At 48.0% G+C, this 18,628-nt stretch overlaps 1 protein-coding gene across 2 annotated transcripts in view; it reads left to right on the plus strand.

Annotated features, from left to right (window-relative positions):
- The window catches only part of LOC146829645 (STING ER exit protein), a 115,452-nt gene that overhangs the window by 58,789 nt on the left and 38,035 nt on the right, over nt 1-18,628 (plus strand). For both annotated transcript variants that reach the window (XM_085608326.1, XM_085608327.1), the window contains exon 2: nt 1,030-1,147. In XM_085608326.1, the coding sequence (XP_085464452.1) occupies nt 1,030-1,147 (118 nt within the window). The remainder of the gene's footprint in view (nt 1-1,029; nt 1,148-18,628) is intronic.

The raw sequence follows: 18,628 nt of genomic DNA on the forward strand, positions 1-18,628 counted from the left end.
TTAGAGGAAATTGGGTCCATAGCAGTGTGTTTTAAGGTATGCATGAGATTTCCTGGGCATGTGTGCAGGCATGTCTTGATGCATCACTGTTGCGTGGTACTTCCTTGTACACCCAACTCCCAACAGCTATAAAAAGTGGGTATCCGCAAATTATTCCGTTTTTATTTTTTTGGATTGCACGTTCTAATGGCATCTTAATGGGTTCATTACACTGCTATTTGGAAATGTATGCTATGGGGAAAGGACCGCAATCCTTCCCATAGACTCCTTCTCTATATCATTGATATAATACAATATCTTTGAATATCATATTTTAGTAGTGACCAAATCTGTTTAAAAGGCTCGGTTAAGTGGTCATTAGTTCATCTCTGGTGATGTTGCCTTGTCATGCATTGGTTTTGTGTGAATGTTCCAGTACCATTGTTCTCTTGCTTGGATGTATGGTGGACGGGCGATTGGAGAGGCAGCAGATGGATCTGCCTCGTGCCCAGAAACACCAAGGTGGCACACAAAATATCGCCCGAGGTGCTTCCTTTTGCTTCTCCTTACATTATCTTGGGCATAAAATGTGTTTGTTGCTTGTTGGAGCCTAACAGCCAGCCAATGCAAGAAGCCAGCTCAGACTCCAATCTGAGTCTCTAACGGGAGTCCCTGATAGGAAGAACTGGCAAACACAGTAGTTGACAGGCTGCAGGTTGGTCCACAGATTTAATTTGCTGATCTGTCAAGTGTAGTGTTAGAAAAGAAGCAGCTTAGATGTCTGCCACTGAAAGAGAAAGCAAAAGGTGGCAAGAAACCTGTACTATTGATCTGTCATGGGACCCTTGTCAGACCTACCAATGTAGGAGCTTCCATCCTGGAACCATGGCCGCTTTGTTCCTTAGATAGCTTTTCAAAGTTCTTTTCAGCAATACACGTGTTGGCCCACCTCAGTGGTTAGCCAAAGTGTGAGTTCTAGAAACAGTGATGTGGACTCCTGAGCAGGTGAAGCATGAAAATGTTTCAAACATAGTCTTGTTGTGTTTACAGATTGCCAGTTGGAGAAACTCCCCATGAGGCCTCGGGACCGAGCACGTGTGATCGACGCTGCCAAACACGCTCACAAATTTTGCAACACAGAAGAGGAGGAGACCATGTATCTGAGAAGGTAGGTTATCTGCTTCGTGCCAGGGTGTATTCAGTTCCTAGTATATATTTTTTTGAAAACTTTGTTTATTGCATTTTCAAGAATACAAAGATACACGACACCCCCAATGTGGTGGTGGCACCACAGCAAAATAACAAACATGTGATTGTTCAATTTGCTCGTAAATCATAAAATTGGTTATCACATAATATACATTTACATCAATATTTGACTACAAGACATATAAATTAACATCACTCCACCTCATAAATTACATTGTCCGGAGTTTGCGATCTTAGATATTGGCATAGAGGTTCTCAAATGTCTTTGGGTTTAGAAGATGATGGGAGCTCTTCCGCATACAGTTCCAAATTCTCTCTGCAGTACACCAAATCTTTGATCCAATGATCTACACGTGGGGCTAAAGTGCTTTCCCAAGTAAGCACTACACGTTGTTTTGCCATCAGCAGAGCAATATGTACAAGCTTATCAGTGACCCCCTTCAACTGATGTATGTAACTCAATAGGCATATTTGTGGTAAACACTGCAGAGTGAACCCGATCATGGATTGTATATGTTGGATAACAGTATTCCAAAACCTGAGCACCAGGATACACTCCCAGGCCAAGTGCCAGAAGTCAGCATCCTGCTTACCACATCGCCTACACTGACTAGGGTCACGCAGGCCCAACCTGTGCAATTTTAGGGGAGTGTGATCTACTTGGTGGATGTATTTAAAATGAACCATTAGGAGTAAGGGTGCCAGTCAGTTTGTGGGAGTGACTAAAAGTAGTTGCAGAGAGTGCAGAGTGGGAGGTTCTACTGGAAACGTGGGATAACGTGCTTTCACGGCGAGCTTCAGTCTGTGTAGAGTGAATTTGAAAAGCATTTTTGGAGTAGAGATATACTGAAGCTCTTGTGTGATAAAGCTTCCTTTTGGATAGATGTCATGCATGGTATCAATGCCCACCTCTCTTAATGATCGCATCAAGCCCTCTTCCTGCATCACCGAGAGTGCTGCATGATGAGCCAGCGGCAGCGCAGGTGCATAGATGGGAGTTTGGCTGTCAATTTTCCGATAGCCTGCCACGGCAATGGTGGTATCTAGGGTGTTAATTTTGTGTCGTGGTGTGCCTCGTCTCGAATGTGTGAGAATGCCGGGCAAAGGAATAGGGTGCGCATCCCTATCTTGCACCGCCAAATGAGGTTTAAAGGCATGCGGGTTGCACCAGTAATACGCATATTGTGCCTGTGCACACAAATAATATATATAGAAATATGGTGCACAGAACCCCCCTTTATCATAGTCTAATGTCAATGTGCTCCAGCTTACACTAGCCTGTTTGCCTCCCTCAGTTCCTAGTTTATTTGAATTTTCCTTTCTCCACTTACTAATGTGCAATATTAAACTCTCTTTGACTATGCTGTGATGCCCTCCACTTTGTTCTGCGTATCTAAACAGGGATCTTTTATGTTATTTTCTTTTTTATATATGTGTGTATATGTGTATATTAGTACTAACGTTTTATATTTGTGATTTACGTTTAGCTTGTACCTAAAAAGAGCTTAATTTTTGCTTGATGGAGGCTTTTTAAAACATCTTTTCAAAACTGGACAAGTTGAATGGAAAAAAATGCAACTAATTCGCAATAAAAGGTGAAGTTTTCATTTTTTAGGATTACATTGGCAGATGATTGTCTAATCCACCGTGCTGGCACGGCTAGACTACTGTAATGGGTTGTTACTTGGCGTCAACATATCTGTGACCAAAAGACTACAGAGGGCACAGAACGCTGCTGCCTGCACGCTTTTTGCACTACCGAATTACTGCCATGCCTCAGATCTTCTACGCCAGCTCCACTGGCTTCCTATAGAGCAGAGAGTCTAATTTCAGACCTTGTGTACGACACACAAGATCCTGTACGGTCTGGGTCCGCAGATTTTGAGCCAGTTGGTCTCTTTGTATGTCCTGGCGTGAGCTTTGCTCTCTATGGACCTGTACCTGGCCCGTGTCCTGCGGGTGCGCTGGACAAGAGCATGAAGGTGCTCGTTCAGGGCACTTGCTCCAAGCCTTTGGAATTCTATTTCTCTTGCTACTCGCGTCATGCAAGACCATAGGGCCTTCAGGAGATTAAGTAAGACATGGCTTTTCTCCATTCACTAGCTTTCTCGCTCTGCTAGACTTAGCGTTGGGAAGCCTTGTTGCCGGGGCAGCCATGCGCTCTATAAGTGCAATTAACATAACATAACCACTTTTTTCTGGTAATTAAGAATTGTTTGATTTCCAGAAATGGGCCACTTGTATTGCATAATTAATAAAATGTTACACAGAAGTCGACCACTTCAAGGCAACCTAATTACCCTCTTGTGCCTGCCTTATTTTTTCCAATTTTTTTTTTCTTCATAAGGAGGTTTATACTCCTGTTTCTATCTGGTAAACTAAGGAAATTCCCGTGTTTGTGCATGCGCCTCCACCCTAAATTCCAGTGCACACAACTCAGTATATTGGCAACAGTATGCATCAGAAACCTATCCCTGGGTATGGAAAACCCACGCCATTTTATTGACTTTTTTCCATAGTAGCCTTGTTTTGTTCCTATATGGATGGTTATTGGATCGGAACGCTTCAAACACTGCAAACGTAAATTGCCTTTTAAATTCAGGGAAGTGTCTCATTAATCACGTTCCCCTTCCAATACTGCAATACGGTGCTCTCTGTAGTCCATTTCGTGAATATATCCTTTTCCATCTGGTTTACAAGAGACGTTTACTGACAGTCTTGCGTTTACCATACTTGTTACTGTGCATGTGTTATCTTTTGTGGGAAAAATTGACATATCGGGTCTACTTTGAAAGAATTTGATTGAAATTAAAAAGTTTCTTGCTCTCAGTTTCTTACCAGACTAATGCCGCTCGACACAAAGCAGATCTATTCCCGAACCTTGAAATCGCTCACTGACTGCACTTCACAGCTTCTTCCTCACTGCTCATCGTTGCAGTACCCTTCGGACCTTCTCTGGACTTCTTTCCAGAGACCTCCCAACGTAGCCTTCTCATTCACCAGACCTATGGATGCGTCCTGACTTATCCTGAACTTTTACTTGACCCAACACATCTATGAATGGGACATCCCGTATCGATCTACGCCACTGTCATAAAAATAAATGTAACCTGGTCCTGATGATGGAGTAAACATTCCTACAGGCCGAAATGCCGTCGACTCCTACAACGATAATTACGCCGCTATTTCTCCGAGGATACCCATCTTGAATTCCCCGGTATATATTAACATTTGTTTGGGTATTTCTACAATGTAAACTGTCACCTACCATTTTTTGTTGCGCCCCTTCTTACGCTGTGCATACTCCTAATGTGTTGCTTGCGTCATTCACTATTTAACGTACACTTGTGCACAGTAACTCACGGGTTACTTGTCATTTAATGTAACGCAGTGCTGTTTTCATACATGTTCAAATATACTAAGTTTTCTATATAAAATATATATTTTCGAAACTTAATTTACGTTGTCACATTGAATGTTTTGGCTTCCTCTTTTCCTTGTGCTCCTAGCAATTAATTGTGCTACCAAAAATGTGACCATTAACTTAGACCCTTAGAGACATTGGTGTATGTTACACACATTGGCCCTGGGCTCTATAGGGTTTATGGACTACCTCCTGTAGTCTGTTATTGCTTGCTCTCACACAGCGCACTATACACCATTGGCTATTTATGCTGTGATGTGTATTGCCAAACATAGAAGAAACACTACTTGTGTCATTTCAAGCTGCAAGATCTATACACCTATCTCTGTTAATATACATCCCATAAGTATAATTGCAGGTAGACATTCAGAAATATTTTTGTGTGCGCACACACACACACTTGCACTACATTTTTGACCCAGTAAGGATACTTGTGAATCTCAGAAATGGATCATTGTGTTCTTGAGTACTGTTTTATTCAGTGAAGCTTTTACTCTGCAATAAAAACAATTTTAAAGTGATCCATTTCAGGAATGCTAGACCCTTAATATTCAGAAACCAAAAATGACTGTTTTATGGTCAAGGACTCCCTCTGGCACTGTGACCTCTGAGAGGGAACATCAGGAATGAGTATCACCAAAGTCTGACTACAGACCACTGTTTCTAACTTTCTGATGGATACATCTGCCAGTGGATTCCTCACCTTGTGAATATCCCCTGCGCCAGCATTCCACGGAACTTTTCTTCTCTTCCAGGGGATCCTCATCAATAGTCATAAGCACTGAATATTCCCGCCCATGTGCGGGGACCCCGGAAATAATAAAATTATATATGTAAAAAACATACATATATACAGCTCTGTATATGTATAAACATATATCATTTTTTCCAAGCAAATGCAGCTCCCATAAAAGGCTAGGCAATGTAAATATACACATCCAATAACACACATATATATATATATATATATATATATATATATATATATATATATATATATATATATATATATATATATATAGGTATAACAATACACCTGAATCTTTTTTTTTTTTTTTAATGAGGTAAACACTCATGAGAAAGCAAAAAATAAAGAGAACAAACTGTGGAAAAACACAGATGTACAACACATTGCCAGCCTGCAGGCTGCATTGCAATATAATACCATAGAGACTAAAAAGCCCTGTACAGGTAAAAACTGGCACCGTGCCTTTAAGGCAGCCCTGACTTCCATATCCCATCATGCCTCAGGGGTGACAGTTAGGTTAGTTGTTCTTTCCGGCTCCTTCAGTCAGGACCCTGGAATTCAGCTCTCTTCATTTTTGACTCTTTAGTCAAGAATTATTACAACTTTAAGATTTTTTGGACTTCTTCTTATAACATCTGAGAGGAAGTTAGTATCCTGTGTTTTTCTGACTGGTTTTTTTTTTGCTATTTTGTCAGAAAAATGCCTTCTTTATTTGTTCCATGTCCATCTTGTGGAAAAAAGAAGGCTGCTTCAGACACACATGAGGTGTGTATTATCTGTCTGCCGGACTCTCACTCTCCAGCAACATGCCAACATTGTGAAGACCTTTCCAAAAGGACTTTAAAGGAGAGAGAGAGGATTAGGCTGTACGGCCTAGCAGAACGGTCGACGTCGAAGCAGTTGGTCCCTGTTTGCTCCCCATCGACGTCGGGCTCGGCGTCGAAGACTCCAGCGGCGGGATCGTCGCTGAGAGGTGAGGAGTCAAGGGGAAGTCATGCTGCAAAGAGAAAATCATCGTCGACTTTAGATTCAGCGTCGAAGCGGATGCGTTCGACGTCGACGGCGTCTAAAGGCTCGGCGTCGAGGACTCGGCGCCACAGTTCAACGTCGAAAAAGCATCTGTCGACGTCAAGAGAAGATCGATCGACGTCTGCACAGAGATATCGTTCGTCGTCGAAGGAAAGACATCGTTCGACGTCGAGGTCGGCGAGACATCAGTCGACGTCGCAAGAAGTACGTAGGCGATCTCCACCGCAGTCGACGTCGAGACCAAGATCGCCATCAAGATCGCCGTCGAGGAAACATCGTTCGTCGGCGAAGAGGCTTTCGACGTCGTCGGAGCATTCGACGTCGAGACAGAAGTCTCCGTCAAGAACGACGTCGAGGCAGACGCCTCCGTCAAGGCCGACGTCGAGGCAGGAGCCTCCGTCGGAGTCGACGTCGAGGCAAGCGCCTCCGTCAAGACCGACGTCGAGGCAGAGGCCTCCGTCGGAGTCGACGTCGAGGCAGAGGCCTCCGTCGGAGTCGACGTCGAGGCAGGTGCCTCCGTCGGAGTCGACGTCGAGGCAGGTGCCTCCGTCGGAGTCGACGTCGAGGCAGGTGCCTCCGTCGGAGTCGACGTCGAGGCAGGTGCCTCCGTCGGAGTCGACGTCGAGGCAGGTGCCTCCGTCCTCACAGGTCTCCAAGGCTTTGGAGAGGTACATAAAGCCTCCGTCGAAGACAATCTCGACGTCGAGACAAGAAGCTCTGAGCCTCGAGGATTCGAGTCAAAGATCTCCGGTGATAGGCCTATCACCGTCGAGGCAGACCTCTGCTGAGGGTACGCAGGAGGTGTCACATATTCGCCTCACGATTCGACCAGTCTCAAGGCGAAAATCTCCTCATAGACTGATATATACAACTCCTGAGTCACCGCGTCTCATATCGATCTCGCCTTCAGGATCAGAGGGCTCAGGTTCAAGATCCGAATCGCCAGAGCTTGTGCATCAATCTCCAGTACCTGCAAGAGAAAGTTCGCAGGAGGAGGACAATGCGGAACCTCAAAGTCCCGTAAGGGAAATGCCTCAGGACTCTGCTATGCCCAACGCAATAAAGGCATCGCTAACAAGATTAAGGGACATGGAATTCCCAGCGACACCGATCAGACCAAGATCTCGGGGAAGAGAATCCCGAGGTCACTCTCGAGCACCAAGAAGGCGATCCTGGTCTTCCTCCCGCAGAAGACAGTCGACCAGATCAGAGAAAAGGCGTCGTAGAACCCCTTCTACCTCCCCTTCTTCCAGATCATCCAAAAGGGATTATTCACCGACACTCTCGGAGACGCCACCCTCTAGGGTATCTCCGGTAGATGATATTTCTACGTTTCAGGAAGTGTTGTGTAGAGGAGCTACAAAATTAAATATCCCTATGCCGGTTCAGGAAACCACTTCATCCATAATCTTCGAAACTCTTCATGAACGCTCAGTGTCACACCCGTTATTGCCATTAGTCCCTGGTTTGTTGCAACCAGTAATGGATATTTTTCTCACACCAGCAACCACCAAAACTGCGCCGCCGAGAATTCTAAAAAAGTACCGTCCAGCTCAGGAGGATCCTCTATTCCTAAAATCAGATCCTCCACCGGACTCTGTCATCACCGCCGCTGCCAGGAAGACACATGCAGTAGCTGGGTCTTCAACGGTGCCACCAGATAAGGACAGTAAGACACAAGACTCCTGGGGGAGAAAAGTTTGCGGCTCAGCATCCTCAAGCTTAAAGGTGGCCAGTGCCTCGGCGCTTCTGGGGCGCTATGATAGGTCATTATGGGACTCTCTTCAGAGGTTCATTGACAAAGTTCCATCAGAGGACAGACGGGACTTTGAAGAAATCTTGCATGAGGGAAGTCTGGTTTCTAACCAGATCATAAGTGCAGCGGCTGACGGGGCAACACTGGCAGCGCATGAATATGCACACGGAGTCACAGCCAGAAGATCATCCTGGCTTAGATTGACGGCCTTGAAACCGGAAGCGCAGGCAAGAATATTAAATCTGCCTTTCTCCGGTAGTTCTCTTTTTGGGTCCCATGCAGACGAAGAAATGGCCCGTATGAAGGCAGAGCTGGAGACCATGAAAGCTGTCGGGCTTGAAAAGAGAAAAGAGTTTCGACGCCGCAAGGGAAATGACAGGCGCAGTTACCAACAGAGGGTTCAAACCCCTCATTGGCAAAAGAACCAGGACCAGCAAGGTCAAAAGAAGCAATACCAGTCCCGCAAGCCATCCAGGGGACGGGGTAATAACAGGCAGTCTAATGCTGGAAACAAAGCTCCGGGGAAGCAATGAGAAGCCGCTTCCTCCGATGCTGTCCACCGCTCCGGTGGGAGGAAGTGTTGCACATCATCTTCCAGAGTGGCAGTCCATCACAAAGGACAAGTGGGTACTGAATATACTGCGTCATGGGTACTCGCTTCGTTTCAGAAGTCACCCCCCATCGATTCCTCCTGTCAATTCATCCCAGCATCTAAAGCAGCTCAGAGAAGAGGTAGCGACGCTTTTACTCAAATCTGCAATAGAGAAAGTACCCATAAACCAAAGAGGAAAGGGAGTTTACTCCAGATACTTTCTCATTCAAAAGAGGAGTGTGAAGGTAGAGTTTAGACCCATTTTAGACCTACGGATACTGAACAAACACATAAGAAAGGAAAAATTTCGCATGCTGGCGCTCCACCAAATATATCCTCTTCTCCGGAGGGGCGATTGGATGTGTTCACTGGACCTTCAGGATGCATATTTCCATATTCCCATCCTAAGGAATCATCGAAAATTTCTCAGGTTTGTGGTAGGCAACTCTCACTATCAGTTCAAAGTCCTCCCATTTGGCCTGAAGTCAGCTCCTCGAGTATTCACAAAATGCGTGGCAGTAGTAGCGGCTGCTCTGAGGCGCGCAGGAGTCTTCGTCTATCCCTACCTAGACGACTGGCTAATAAAGGGCTCATCACCACAGAATGTGCGGTCACAGCTGTCGCTATGCCTGAGCTTATGTTGCAAGTTGGGTCTCAGAGTAAATGCCAAAAAGTCCAATTTTTCACCAACACAGAGGATCCACTACCTGGGCGCAACTATAGACTCCGTAGTAGGAAAAGTGTTTCCTTCGGAGGAAAGACAGTCATCCATTATGCTAAAAGGCAGGCAGATTATAACCAACAATCTGTCGTCGGCAAGGCAAATCTCTTCTCTGCTAGGGGCCATGGCATCCTGCATCTTCCTAGTGCCCAATGCCAGGCTAAGGATGCGTCCTCTCCAGCAAGATCTCGAGGACAAATGTGATCAAAGGAACTCTCTATGGGAAGAAAAGGTTTGCCTCTCCTCTGCAGCCAAACAGTCAGTCAAGTGGTGGCTGAAGCCAAGGAATCTGCAAGTGGGGATCCCCTTCCATCAAGAGCCCCCAACTCAGACCTTAATCACCGACGCATCCCTTCAGGGATGGGGTGCGCATTTTGGGTCCCTGCAAACTCAGGGACAGTGGTCCAGCAGCGAGCGGTTGTACCACATCAACATGCTGGAGCTCAGGGCAGTCCACCTAGCCCTCAAAGCGTTCCTACCTGCGATAACGACGAGTACCATTCTAGTGCAGACGGACAATACCACCACAATGTACTACCTGAACAAGCAGGGGGGTACTCGATCCAGAACGCTCTCGCTGGAAGCTCAGTCCCTGTGGCACTGGATCCTAGCAAGGAACATCTCATTGAAAGCGGTGCACCTACCAGGAGAACTCAACGTGCAAGCGGACTTGCTCAGTCGGCATTTTCAAGAGCCAGAGGACTGGGTAATCAACGACGAGGTGTTAGAAGACATCTTCGTGGAATGGGGACGTCCGCAAGTGGACCTCTTCGCGGACGAGCAAAACACAAAATGCCGAGGCTTCGCCTCAAGATACCATCGACCAGGATCCCTAGGGAATGCCCTTTTGATCAATTGGTCAATGACCTTTGTGTACGCTTTTCCGCCTCTCCCACTAATCCCCAAGGTGGTGACCAAGTTGCAGAATTCATCTGCCAAGATCATCCTCATAGCACCGGACTGGCCGAGGCAGTGGTGGTACACGGATCTCCTACACATGTCGATCCGCCCCCACAAGCGGCTGCCGTGCAGGCCGGACTTGTTGTCCAAGATGCGGGGGAAGATTTACCATCCCAGCCTTCCCTCGCTGAGCTTAACAGCATGGCTCCTGAAGTCCTCCAGTATGGCCATCTGAACCTTCCCCAGGAGTGTATGTCCATACTGAAGGAAGCCAGGAGGCCTTCGACAAGACACTCCTACTTCTGTAAGTGGAAAAGGTTTTATATATGGTGTGCTCAGCATCATTATGATCCCACTAAATGCCAGGAGGATGTAATTTTGCCCTATCTTCTACATTTAGCGAGGGCAGGGTTGAAATTTTCATCCATAAAGGTTCACCTAGCAGCCATAACAGCATACAGGCGTTCGCCTTCACAGCAGTCATTTTTTAAAGTGCAGGTAGTGAAGGATTTCTTGCAAGGACTCAAAGTCTATCCCCCTGTTAGACCTCCCTCTCCTTCCTGGGAGCTAAACTTGGTTCTGTCGAAGCTCATGGGTTCTCCTTTTGAGCCTATTCATAAGGCTACCCTACAGCACCTCACATGGAAGACAGCATTTTTAATAGCCATCACTTCAGCACGGAGGGTCAGTGAGATACAGGCCCTCTGTTCTAAAGAGCCCTACACTATTTTTCATCTGAATAGGGTGGTGATGAGAACTCATCCTTCGTTCCTACCCAAGGTGGTATCGGAGTTTCATGTAAACCAAACCATCTCCTTACCAACCTTTTTTCCCAACCCCTCCTCTCCAGCAGAGAGGGCGTTGCATTCTCTAGATGTCAAAAGGGTCCTAAAATTCTACCTAGATAGGACTAAGAATGTCAGGAAATCTGATCAATTGTTTGTGAACTATGGGGTTGTCCGTATGGGTTTTGCGGCTTCCAAACGTTCCATTGCTAGGTGGATTGTTTCAAGTATTACATTGGCCTACCAACTGGCTCAGAAACCATTGGGGGCGCGCCCTAAAGCGCATTCGACAAGAGGAAAAGCGGCTACCGCGGCTTTTCTCAATAATGTCCCACTCTCCGAGATCTGCAAGGCAGCCACTTGGAGATCTGTCCACACTTTTACCAGGCACTATTGTCTGGATTCGGACACCAGAGCAGACACTCAAGTAGGACAAGCCTCCTTGAGGAATCTGTTCCATGCATAATCATTTTCATGATTCTCTTTATCCATGGGTGATACAACCTTTGTTTCATTTGCCTGCAGGTGGAAGGGGAGCTTGCTACTCTATTCAGTGCTTATGACTATTGATGAGGATCCCCTGGAAGAGAAGGGTAAGTTACTTACCTGTAATCCTAGTTCTCTTCCAGGGGTATCCTCATCAAAGTCATAAGCAACCCACCCACCTCCCCAGGCAAATGAGAAGAAGTGTATTATTCATTATGGAAAGGATATATCTTTGTGTTTAGGACTACGGTCCCGCAAAGAACAACTGACCTAACTGTCACCCCTGAGGCATGATGGGATATGGAAGTCAGGGCTGCCTTAAAGGCACGGTGCCAGTTTTTACCTGTACAGGGCTTTTTAGTCTCTATGGTATTATATTGCAATGCAGCCTGCAGGCTGGCAATGTGTTGTACATCTGTGTTTTTCCACAGTTTGTTCTCTTTATTTTTTGCATTCTCATGAGTGTTTACCTCATTAAAAAAAAAAAAAAAAGAGATTCAGGTGTATTGTTATACCTTTATATATATATATATATATATATATATATATGTGTTATTGGATGTGTATATTTACATTGCCTAGCCTTTTATGGGAGCTGCATTTGCTTGGAAAAAATGATATATGTTTATACATATACAGAGCTGTATATATGTATGTTTTTTACATATATAATTTTATTATTTCCGGGGTCCCCGCACATGGGCGGGAATATTCAGTGCTTATGACTTTGATGAGGATACCCCTGGAAGAGAACTAGGATTACAGGTAAGTAACTTACCCTTCCCCAGCATTCCACGTCGACGTGGGCGACGTCATAATACACCGGCTCCGCTCGCGATTCCGATCGACGTCACCGGAGCCATAAGAAGCCCACGTCGGCGTGATGACGTCAGTTCCCTTTTTTCCGCGCCTTCGACGCGCAACGGTTTTTCTCCAGTGCTACTTTGTAGTTTGGTCGTGTATCTCTGTTTATTCGACTATGTCTTCGACTAGGAAGTCGGGCTTTAAGCCCTGTAGTGAGTGTGGAGGCCTGATGTCGATAACGGATCCTCACCAGAATTGTTTATGGTGCCTCTCCTCGGAACATGATATGGAGGAGTGCGGATGCTGTAAAAGCATGAACCCGAAGGCACTCGAGGAAAGGAAGACCAAGCTCTTCATGAAGAAGATTGGTGAGAAAAAAAGAGGGAGGAAGAAGGAGAGATCGAAGAGAGAGTCATCGACTTCGAGGTCGTCGAGGTCGAAGAAACACCATAAAAAAAGTAAACATTCTAGACGTCGATCCTCGAAGTCCAAGAAATCGAGGTCGAGGTCGGCTTAGTCTCATCGACGTCGGAGCAAAGGTTTGTCTCCTTCACCTTCAAGGTCTCCGGAAGGTTCTCCTTCGAGGAAGCAGACTCCGAATCAGTCTCCGACGAGGTCTTCGGCTCTGTCTAAGACGTCGACTCCGGTTCGTGTGGAGTCGGATGCTTCTATGCATGAGGAGCAGGAAGAGTCGGTTCCGGTACCTGAAGATTCTGAGGCTCCAGTGGAGGATATTGCGGAGCCGGTGCCGGAGGCCCCACAAGAGGTTCCTTTGCCTCAGTTCCCGGCCCCAGGTACGGATTCGGCAAATTTCTTAAATGCTATGTATGGCATTTTTAATAGGGCGGCCTACCCATCCGGAGCACCAGCTGGTCCCGTGGGTCCGATGGCCTTTACAATGGGGGTGCCACAGCAGTTTGCTCAGGCCCCCTTTATGCCCTTTATGCCGATGGCGCCTTCATGGCAGTTTCCGGTGCCGTCTGGGGATCCGATTCGACCTCGGAAGGTTCGGCAGGCTTCGGAGCCTCCTTCGACTCCGAGACTGGCTCCATCGACGCCGAAGCCGACTCAATCGACGTCGAGGCTGACTCCATCTGCGCCGTGTCTGGCGCCGTCGACGCCGGTTCCTCTGGTTCCTCCGACGTCGCCGACGTCGGTTCCCCGAATCCGGTCGAGGAGGGAAGCCCAGAGGGTGTTGGAGGAAAGAAGATATCGAGAGGTGGAAGAAGGTGAGGTTGATTCTTCTTCGGACGAATTCGAGGGCATTGAGGAAGCCAGTGGGCTGGATACGACCCCAGAGTGGGAACATACATCTGCCAGGTCTTCTACACCTCATGAGTTGGCTCCCTATCACGTGGTGATAAAGAAAGCAGCGGAGCTTCTGGATTTACAGCTGCCTTCTGTAGAGTACAAATCCAACCTGCTCACAGAAGTGTTACATTCTCCGACTTCGACATCAGAGCCCTTGTTGCCTTTCAATGAGGCCATATTGGAGCCGGTATTAGAGGTATGGAAGAAGCCCCTTTCTTCTCCTGCAGTGTGTAGACAGGTGGCAAGAAGGTACAAGGTTGCACCAGGGGATCCTGACTTTTTATCCACTCATCCGTCCCCGGACAGTTTGGTTGTGCAGGCTTCATGCTCCAAGCATGCTTCCGGTGCCTTTCCTCAGTCTCCAGCTGACAGGGAGTCTAAAAAGGCTGATCAGGCAGCCAAAAAGACCTTTTCGACAGGAAGCATGGCGTTAAAATCGACTAATGCTACATGCCTGCTGGGGCGTTACGTGCACGCTCTAATGGATTCCATTAAGTCCTTGGCTCCTAAGTTGCCTGAAGGGGATAAGTCATCCTTCATGGAGGTTGTAGCGGACACTCAGGCGGCTGCCAGGCAAGTTATCCAGTCAGGGTTGGATACTGCGGACTCCGTGGCAAGGATCATGAGGTCTTCTGTTGCTGTGAGAAGGTAGGCTTGGCTCCGTAACTCTGGTTTCTCAGCGGATGTTCAAGCTACGCTGGTCGATCTTCCATTTGATGGTCAGAAGCTGTTTGGGGAGAAAGCGGACTCTGCCCTTCAGCGTTTTAAGGTCAGCCGATTGACTGCAAAATCCTTGGGCCTGCAAGTACCGGCAAAGGGTTCGACCTTTCGAAAATTTAGGGGCTTTGGGCTATCGTCTTTTCGCTCTTACCGGCAGCCCCAGCAGCAGCAGCAGCAGAATCCCCTCTATAAGTCCTATAGAGGGAGGCAAAGGGGTCGGAGAGGTTCTGGACGCAACCCCTCTTCTTCCTCCTCCTCTGTTCCCAATGAGGCCTCAGGGAAGCAGCCCTAGATCCCCCATCCTGGATCATGTAAGGCCTGTGGGGGGTCGGGTGTCCTACTTTCTACGGGGTTGGAAATCGGTTACAACGGACCTTTGGGTTTTGAACCTCGTGGAGACTGGGTACGCCCTTCCCTTTCGGAAGTTTCCTCCCCCTTACCCTCCTTGCCAAGGTTATTGCTCGGAAGGCCATCTGCTTCTCCTGCAGAAAGAAGTTCTAGCCTTGCTTCAAAAGGGTGCGATAGAGGTGGTTCCAGAGCAGGAAAGGGGTCAGGGATGCTACTCCCGTTATTTCCTGATTCCCAAAAAGGACGGCAGATTGCGTCCTATAATGGATCTCAGAATCTTGAACTTTTACCTGAGACAGGAGAAATTCAAGATGCTGACCCTTGCACAGGTTCTTCAAGCGTTGCAGCAAGGAGACTGGATGGTGTCGCTAGACTTGCAGGACGCGTACTTCCATGTCCCAATCCTGAAGTCGCACAGGAAGTATCTCCGTTTTACGGTTGGGTCGCAACATTACCAGTTTGCGGTCCTCCCGTTTGGTCTTACTACCGCACCTCGAGTCTTCACAAAGGTGATGGCAGTGGTGGCTGCTCATCTCAGGAGGTCGGGGATTCCGGTTTTTCCCTACCTGGACGACTGGCTTCTGAAGGCAGAGTCCCCAGAGATGGTGCAGCGTCATCTGCAGGTGACAACTCAGCTGTTGTTCGACTTGGGTTTTTCAATCAATGTGCCCAAATCTCACCTGGTGCCCTCTCAACGCAACCTGTTTATAGGGGCAGTACTGGACACTAAATGCGAGGTGGGTCACACACCGCCCGTCATACTAGCAAATAGCCCCATAGGATTCTGGAGGATGTAGTGACAGCGGCGGGTACACCTATGCCACGAGTAAAAAGTTAAAATGCCATCCCTGGACACGTGTTTCGAGGTAATTGCCTCTCGTCAGCAGGGAGCAGGTAAGTATGCGGGGTGCCACGTAGACTGCCAAAAATTATTATCAGGTATAGTACCTCTCACGGCGCGCGGGTGCGGGATCCGGGCTCGTCAACCCATGGCTCAGGGAGCTTAAATACAAAATGCGAGGTGGGTCGCACACCGCTCGTCATACTAGCAAATAGTACTGGACACTACTGTGTGTCGAGCATTCCCTCCTCCTCAAAGGATTCTCGACATTCAGGAGATGGTCCCTTTATTCCACAATGGAGTGGTTGTTCCAGTTCTGAAGGTCCTTCGTCTGCTCGGTCTGTTCGCTTCCTGCATTCTGTTGGTCAACCATGCACGCTGGCACATGAGGGCGCTCCAGTGGTGCCTCCGCAAGCAGTGGTATCAGCACAACGGGGATCTCAGGGAGTCAGTCAAGATCTCCAGAGAAGCTGCAGCGGATCTGTCTTGGTGGAGTGTAGAGGGCATTCTGTCGCAGGGAAAGCCCTTCCATCTATCTCCATCAGTGGCCACAGTGATAACGGATGCATCCACCTTAGGGTGGGGTGCGCATCTGGGGGACCTGGAGATCAAGGGTCTGTGGTCTCCAGAGGAAAGGTTGCTTCACATCAACCTTCTGGAATTGCGGGCGATTCGTTTGGCACTCAAGGCCTTCCTCCCTTCCCTTCGCGGTCAGTCTGTTCAAGTCCTGACGGACAACACTACCGCGATGTGGTATGTCAACAAGCAGGGAGGAGTGGGGTCTCTTTGTCTATGCATAGAGGCCTTACGTCTATGGTCCTGGGTTCAGGACCATCAGATTTGTCTGATGGCAAATCATCTGGCCGGGGTGCTGAACGTGCGTGCGGACAGTCTTAGTCGGCAGTTCTCCGCCGACCACGAGTGGAGGCTCCATCCGGAGGTGGTTCGTCACGTCTTTCGGACATGGGGGACTCCTCGGGTGGATCTGTTTGCTACTTTCGAGAACGCGCACTGCCCGTCATTCTGCAGTCTCCAGTATCCGATGCAGGGGGCGTTGGGGGACGCGTTTCAGTTGAGTTGGGGCTCACGACTCCTTTACGCGTTTCCTCCCATACCCTTGATTCCTCGGGTTCTGAGGAAGATTCGCCAAGACCGGGCCCAAGTCATATTGGTCGCCCCGGATTGGCCAAGAAGGGTGTGGTATACGGATCTTCTCCACCTCTCCTCGTGCCCTCCGCTCCGTCTCCCTCTGAGGGCAGACCTCCTCTCGCAGTCGGAGGGGCAGGTTCTACACCCTCACCTCCAGAGCTTACACCTTCATGCCTGGAGATTGATCGGGGCAACCTGAGTTTCTTCTCTCTCCCACCTGATGTGGTGGACGTTATTTTATCGGCCAGGCGACACTCCACCAAGTCCGTTTACTCCTACAGGTGGTCTAAATTTGTAAAATGGTGTGGAGAGAGGTCCGTGGACCCTTTAAAAGCCCATCTTTCTGATGTTCTCCAGTTTGCTCTTTCCTTGGCTCAGCAGGGCTGTGCTGTGGCCACGGTCAAGGGCTATCTTTCGGCCTTATCGGCTTTTCTGTGCCTTCCAGATCAACCTTCACTTTTCAAGTCCCCGGTTGTTCTGAGGTTCATCAAGGGCCTTACAAACATGTTTCCTCCCACTCCATTTGTAATGCCTCAGTGGGACCTTAATCTTGTTTTAACCTTTCTAATGGGGTCCCCTTTTGAGCCTCTTCATACTTGTCCTTTGAGGCTGTTATCATTTAAGGTGGTTTTTCTTGTGGCCATAACCTCGGCAAGGAGGGTAAGTGAGCTTCAAGCTCTTAGTTCCAAACCTCCTTTCCTTACTTTGCATGCTGAAAGGATGGTTCTCAGGACCAGGGCTGCTTTCCTGCCAAAGGTAGTCTCTCCGTTTCATTTGGGGCAGTCCATTACTCTCCCTGTTTTCTACCCTCCTCCTCACCCTTCCAAAGAGGAGGAAAGACTCCATCGTTTGGACCCGAAGAGGGCTGTTAGTTTTTATCTGGATAGAACCAGGGACTTTCGCCTTGATGACCAGCTCTTTATTGGCTACATTGGTCGTTCTAAGGGGAAGGCGGTGCACAAGCGCACGCTGTCAAGATGGATAATTCTGACCATCAAGATCTGCTACGCCCTGGCTGGTAAGACTCCTCCTGATGGTATTAGAGCGCATTCGACTAGAGCTAAAGCCTCTACATCTGCTTTGGCCCGGGGTGTTCCTGTGGCAGATATTTGTAAAGCCGCGACTTGGGCCTCCCTCCATACTTTCGCAAAGCATTATTGCTTGGACTCTGAGATGAGGAGGGAGGGCCACTTCGCGCGCTCTGTGTTACAGGACTTTCTGGTATAGGAAGGTGGACACCCTCCTCCGGGAGTGGGGACTGCTGTGGGAATCTATTCACAAGGTGAGGAATCCACTGGCAGATGTATCCATCAGAAGAACAAGTTACTTACCTTTGGTAACGCTTTTTCTGGTGGATACAGTATCTGCCTGTGGATTCCTCACTGACCCACCCGCCTCCCCGTTGTCCACCTTTGTATACCATGAAATAGGTCTTGTTGATATGCTTTTATGCTTTGTTGTGCAATTGTAGGAAATGCTTGTTTATTTAGCATTCTTTTCCTTTGTATGCTATGCATATGTGTTGGTGTATTGTATACTGTGTATACTTTGAGTCTGTCGTTAGTCCACCTGTTCGCCTCGAAGGCACGGGGAAAAAATGGGTGGAACTGACGTCATCACGCCGACGTGGGCTTCTTTTGGCTCCGGTGACGTCGATCGGAGTCGCGAGCGGAGCCGGTGTATTATGACGTCGCCCACGTCGACGTGGAATGCTGGGGAAGAAAAGTTCCGTGGAATGCTGGCGCAGGGGATAATCACAAGGTGAGGAATCCACAGGCAGATACTGTATCCACCAGAAAAAGGGTTACCGAAGGTAAGTAACTTGT

Source organism: Triturus cristatus, chromosome 5_2 (genome assembly GCF_964204655.1).
Source record: "Triturus cristatus chromosome 5_2, aTriCri1.1, whole genome shotgun sequence".
Classification (NCBI taxonomy): domain Eukaryota; kingdom Metazoa; phylum Chordata; class Amphibia; order Caudata; family Salamandridae; genus Triturus; species Triturus cristatus.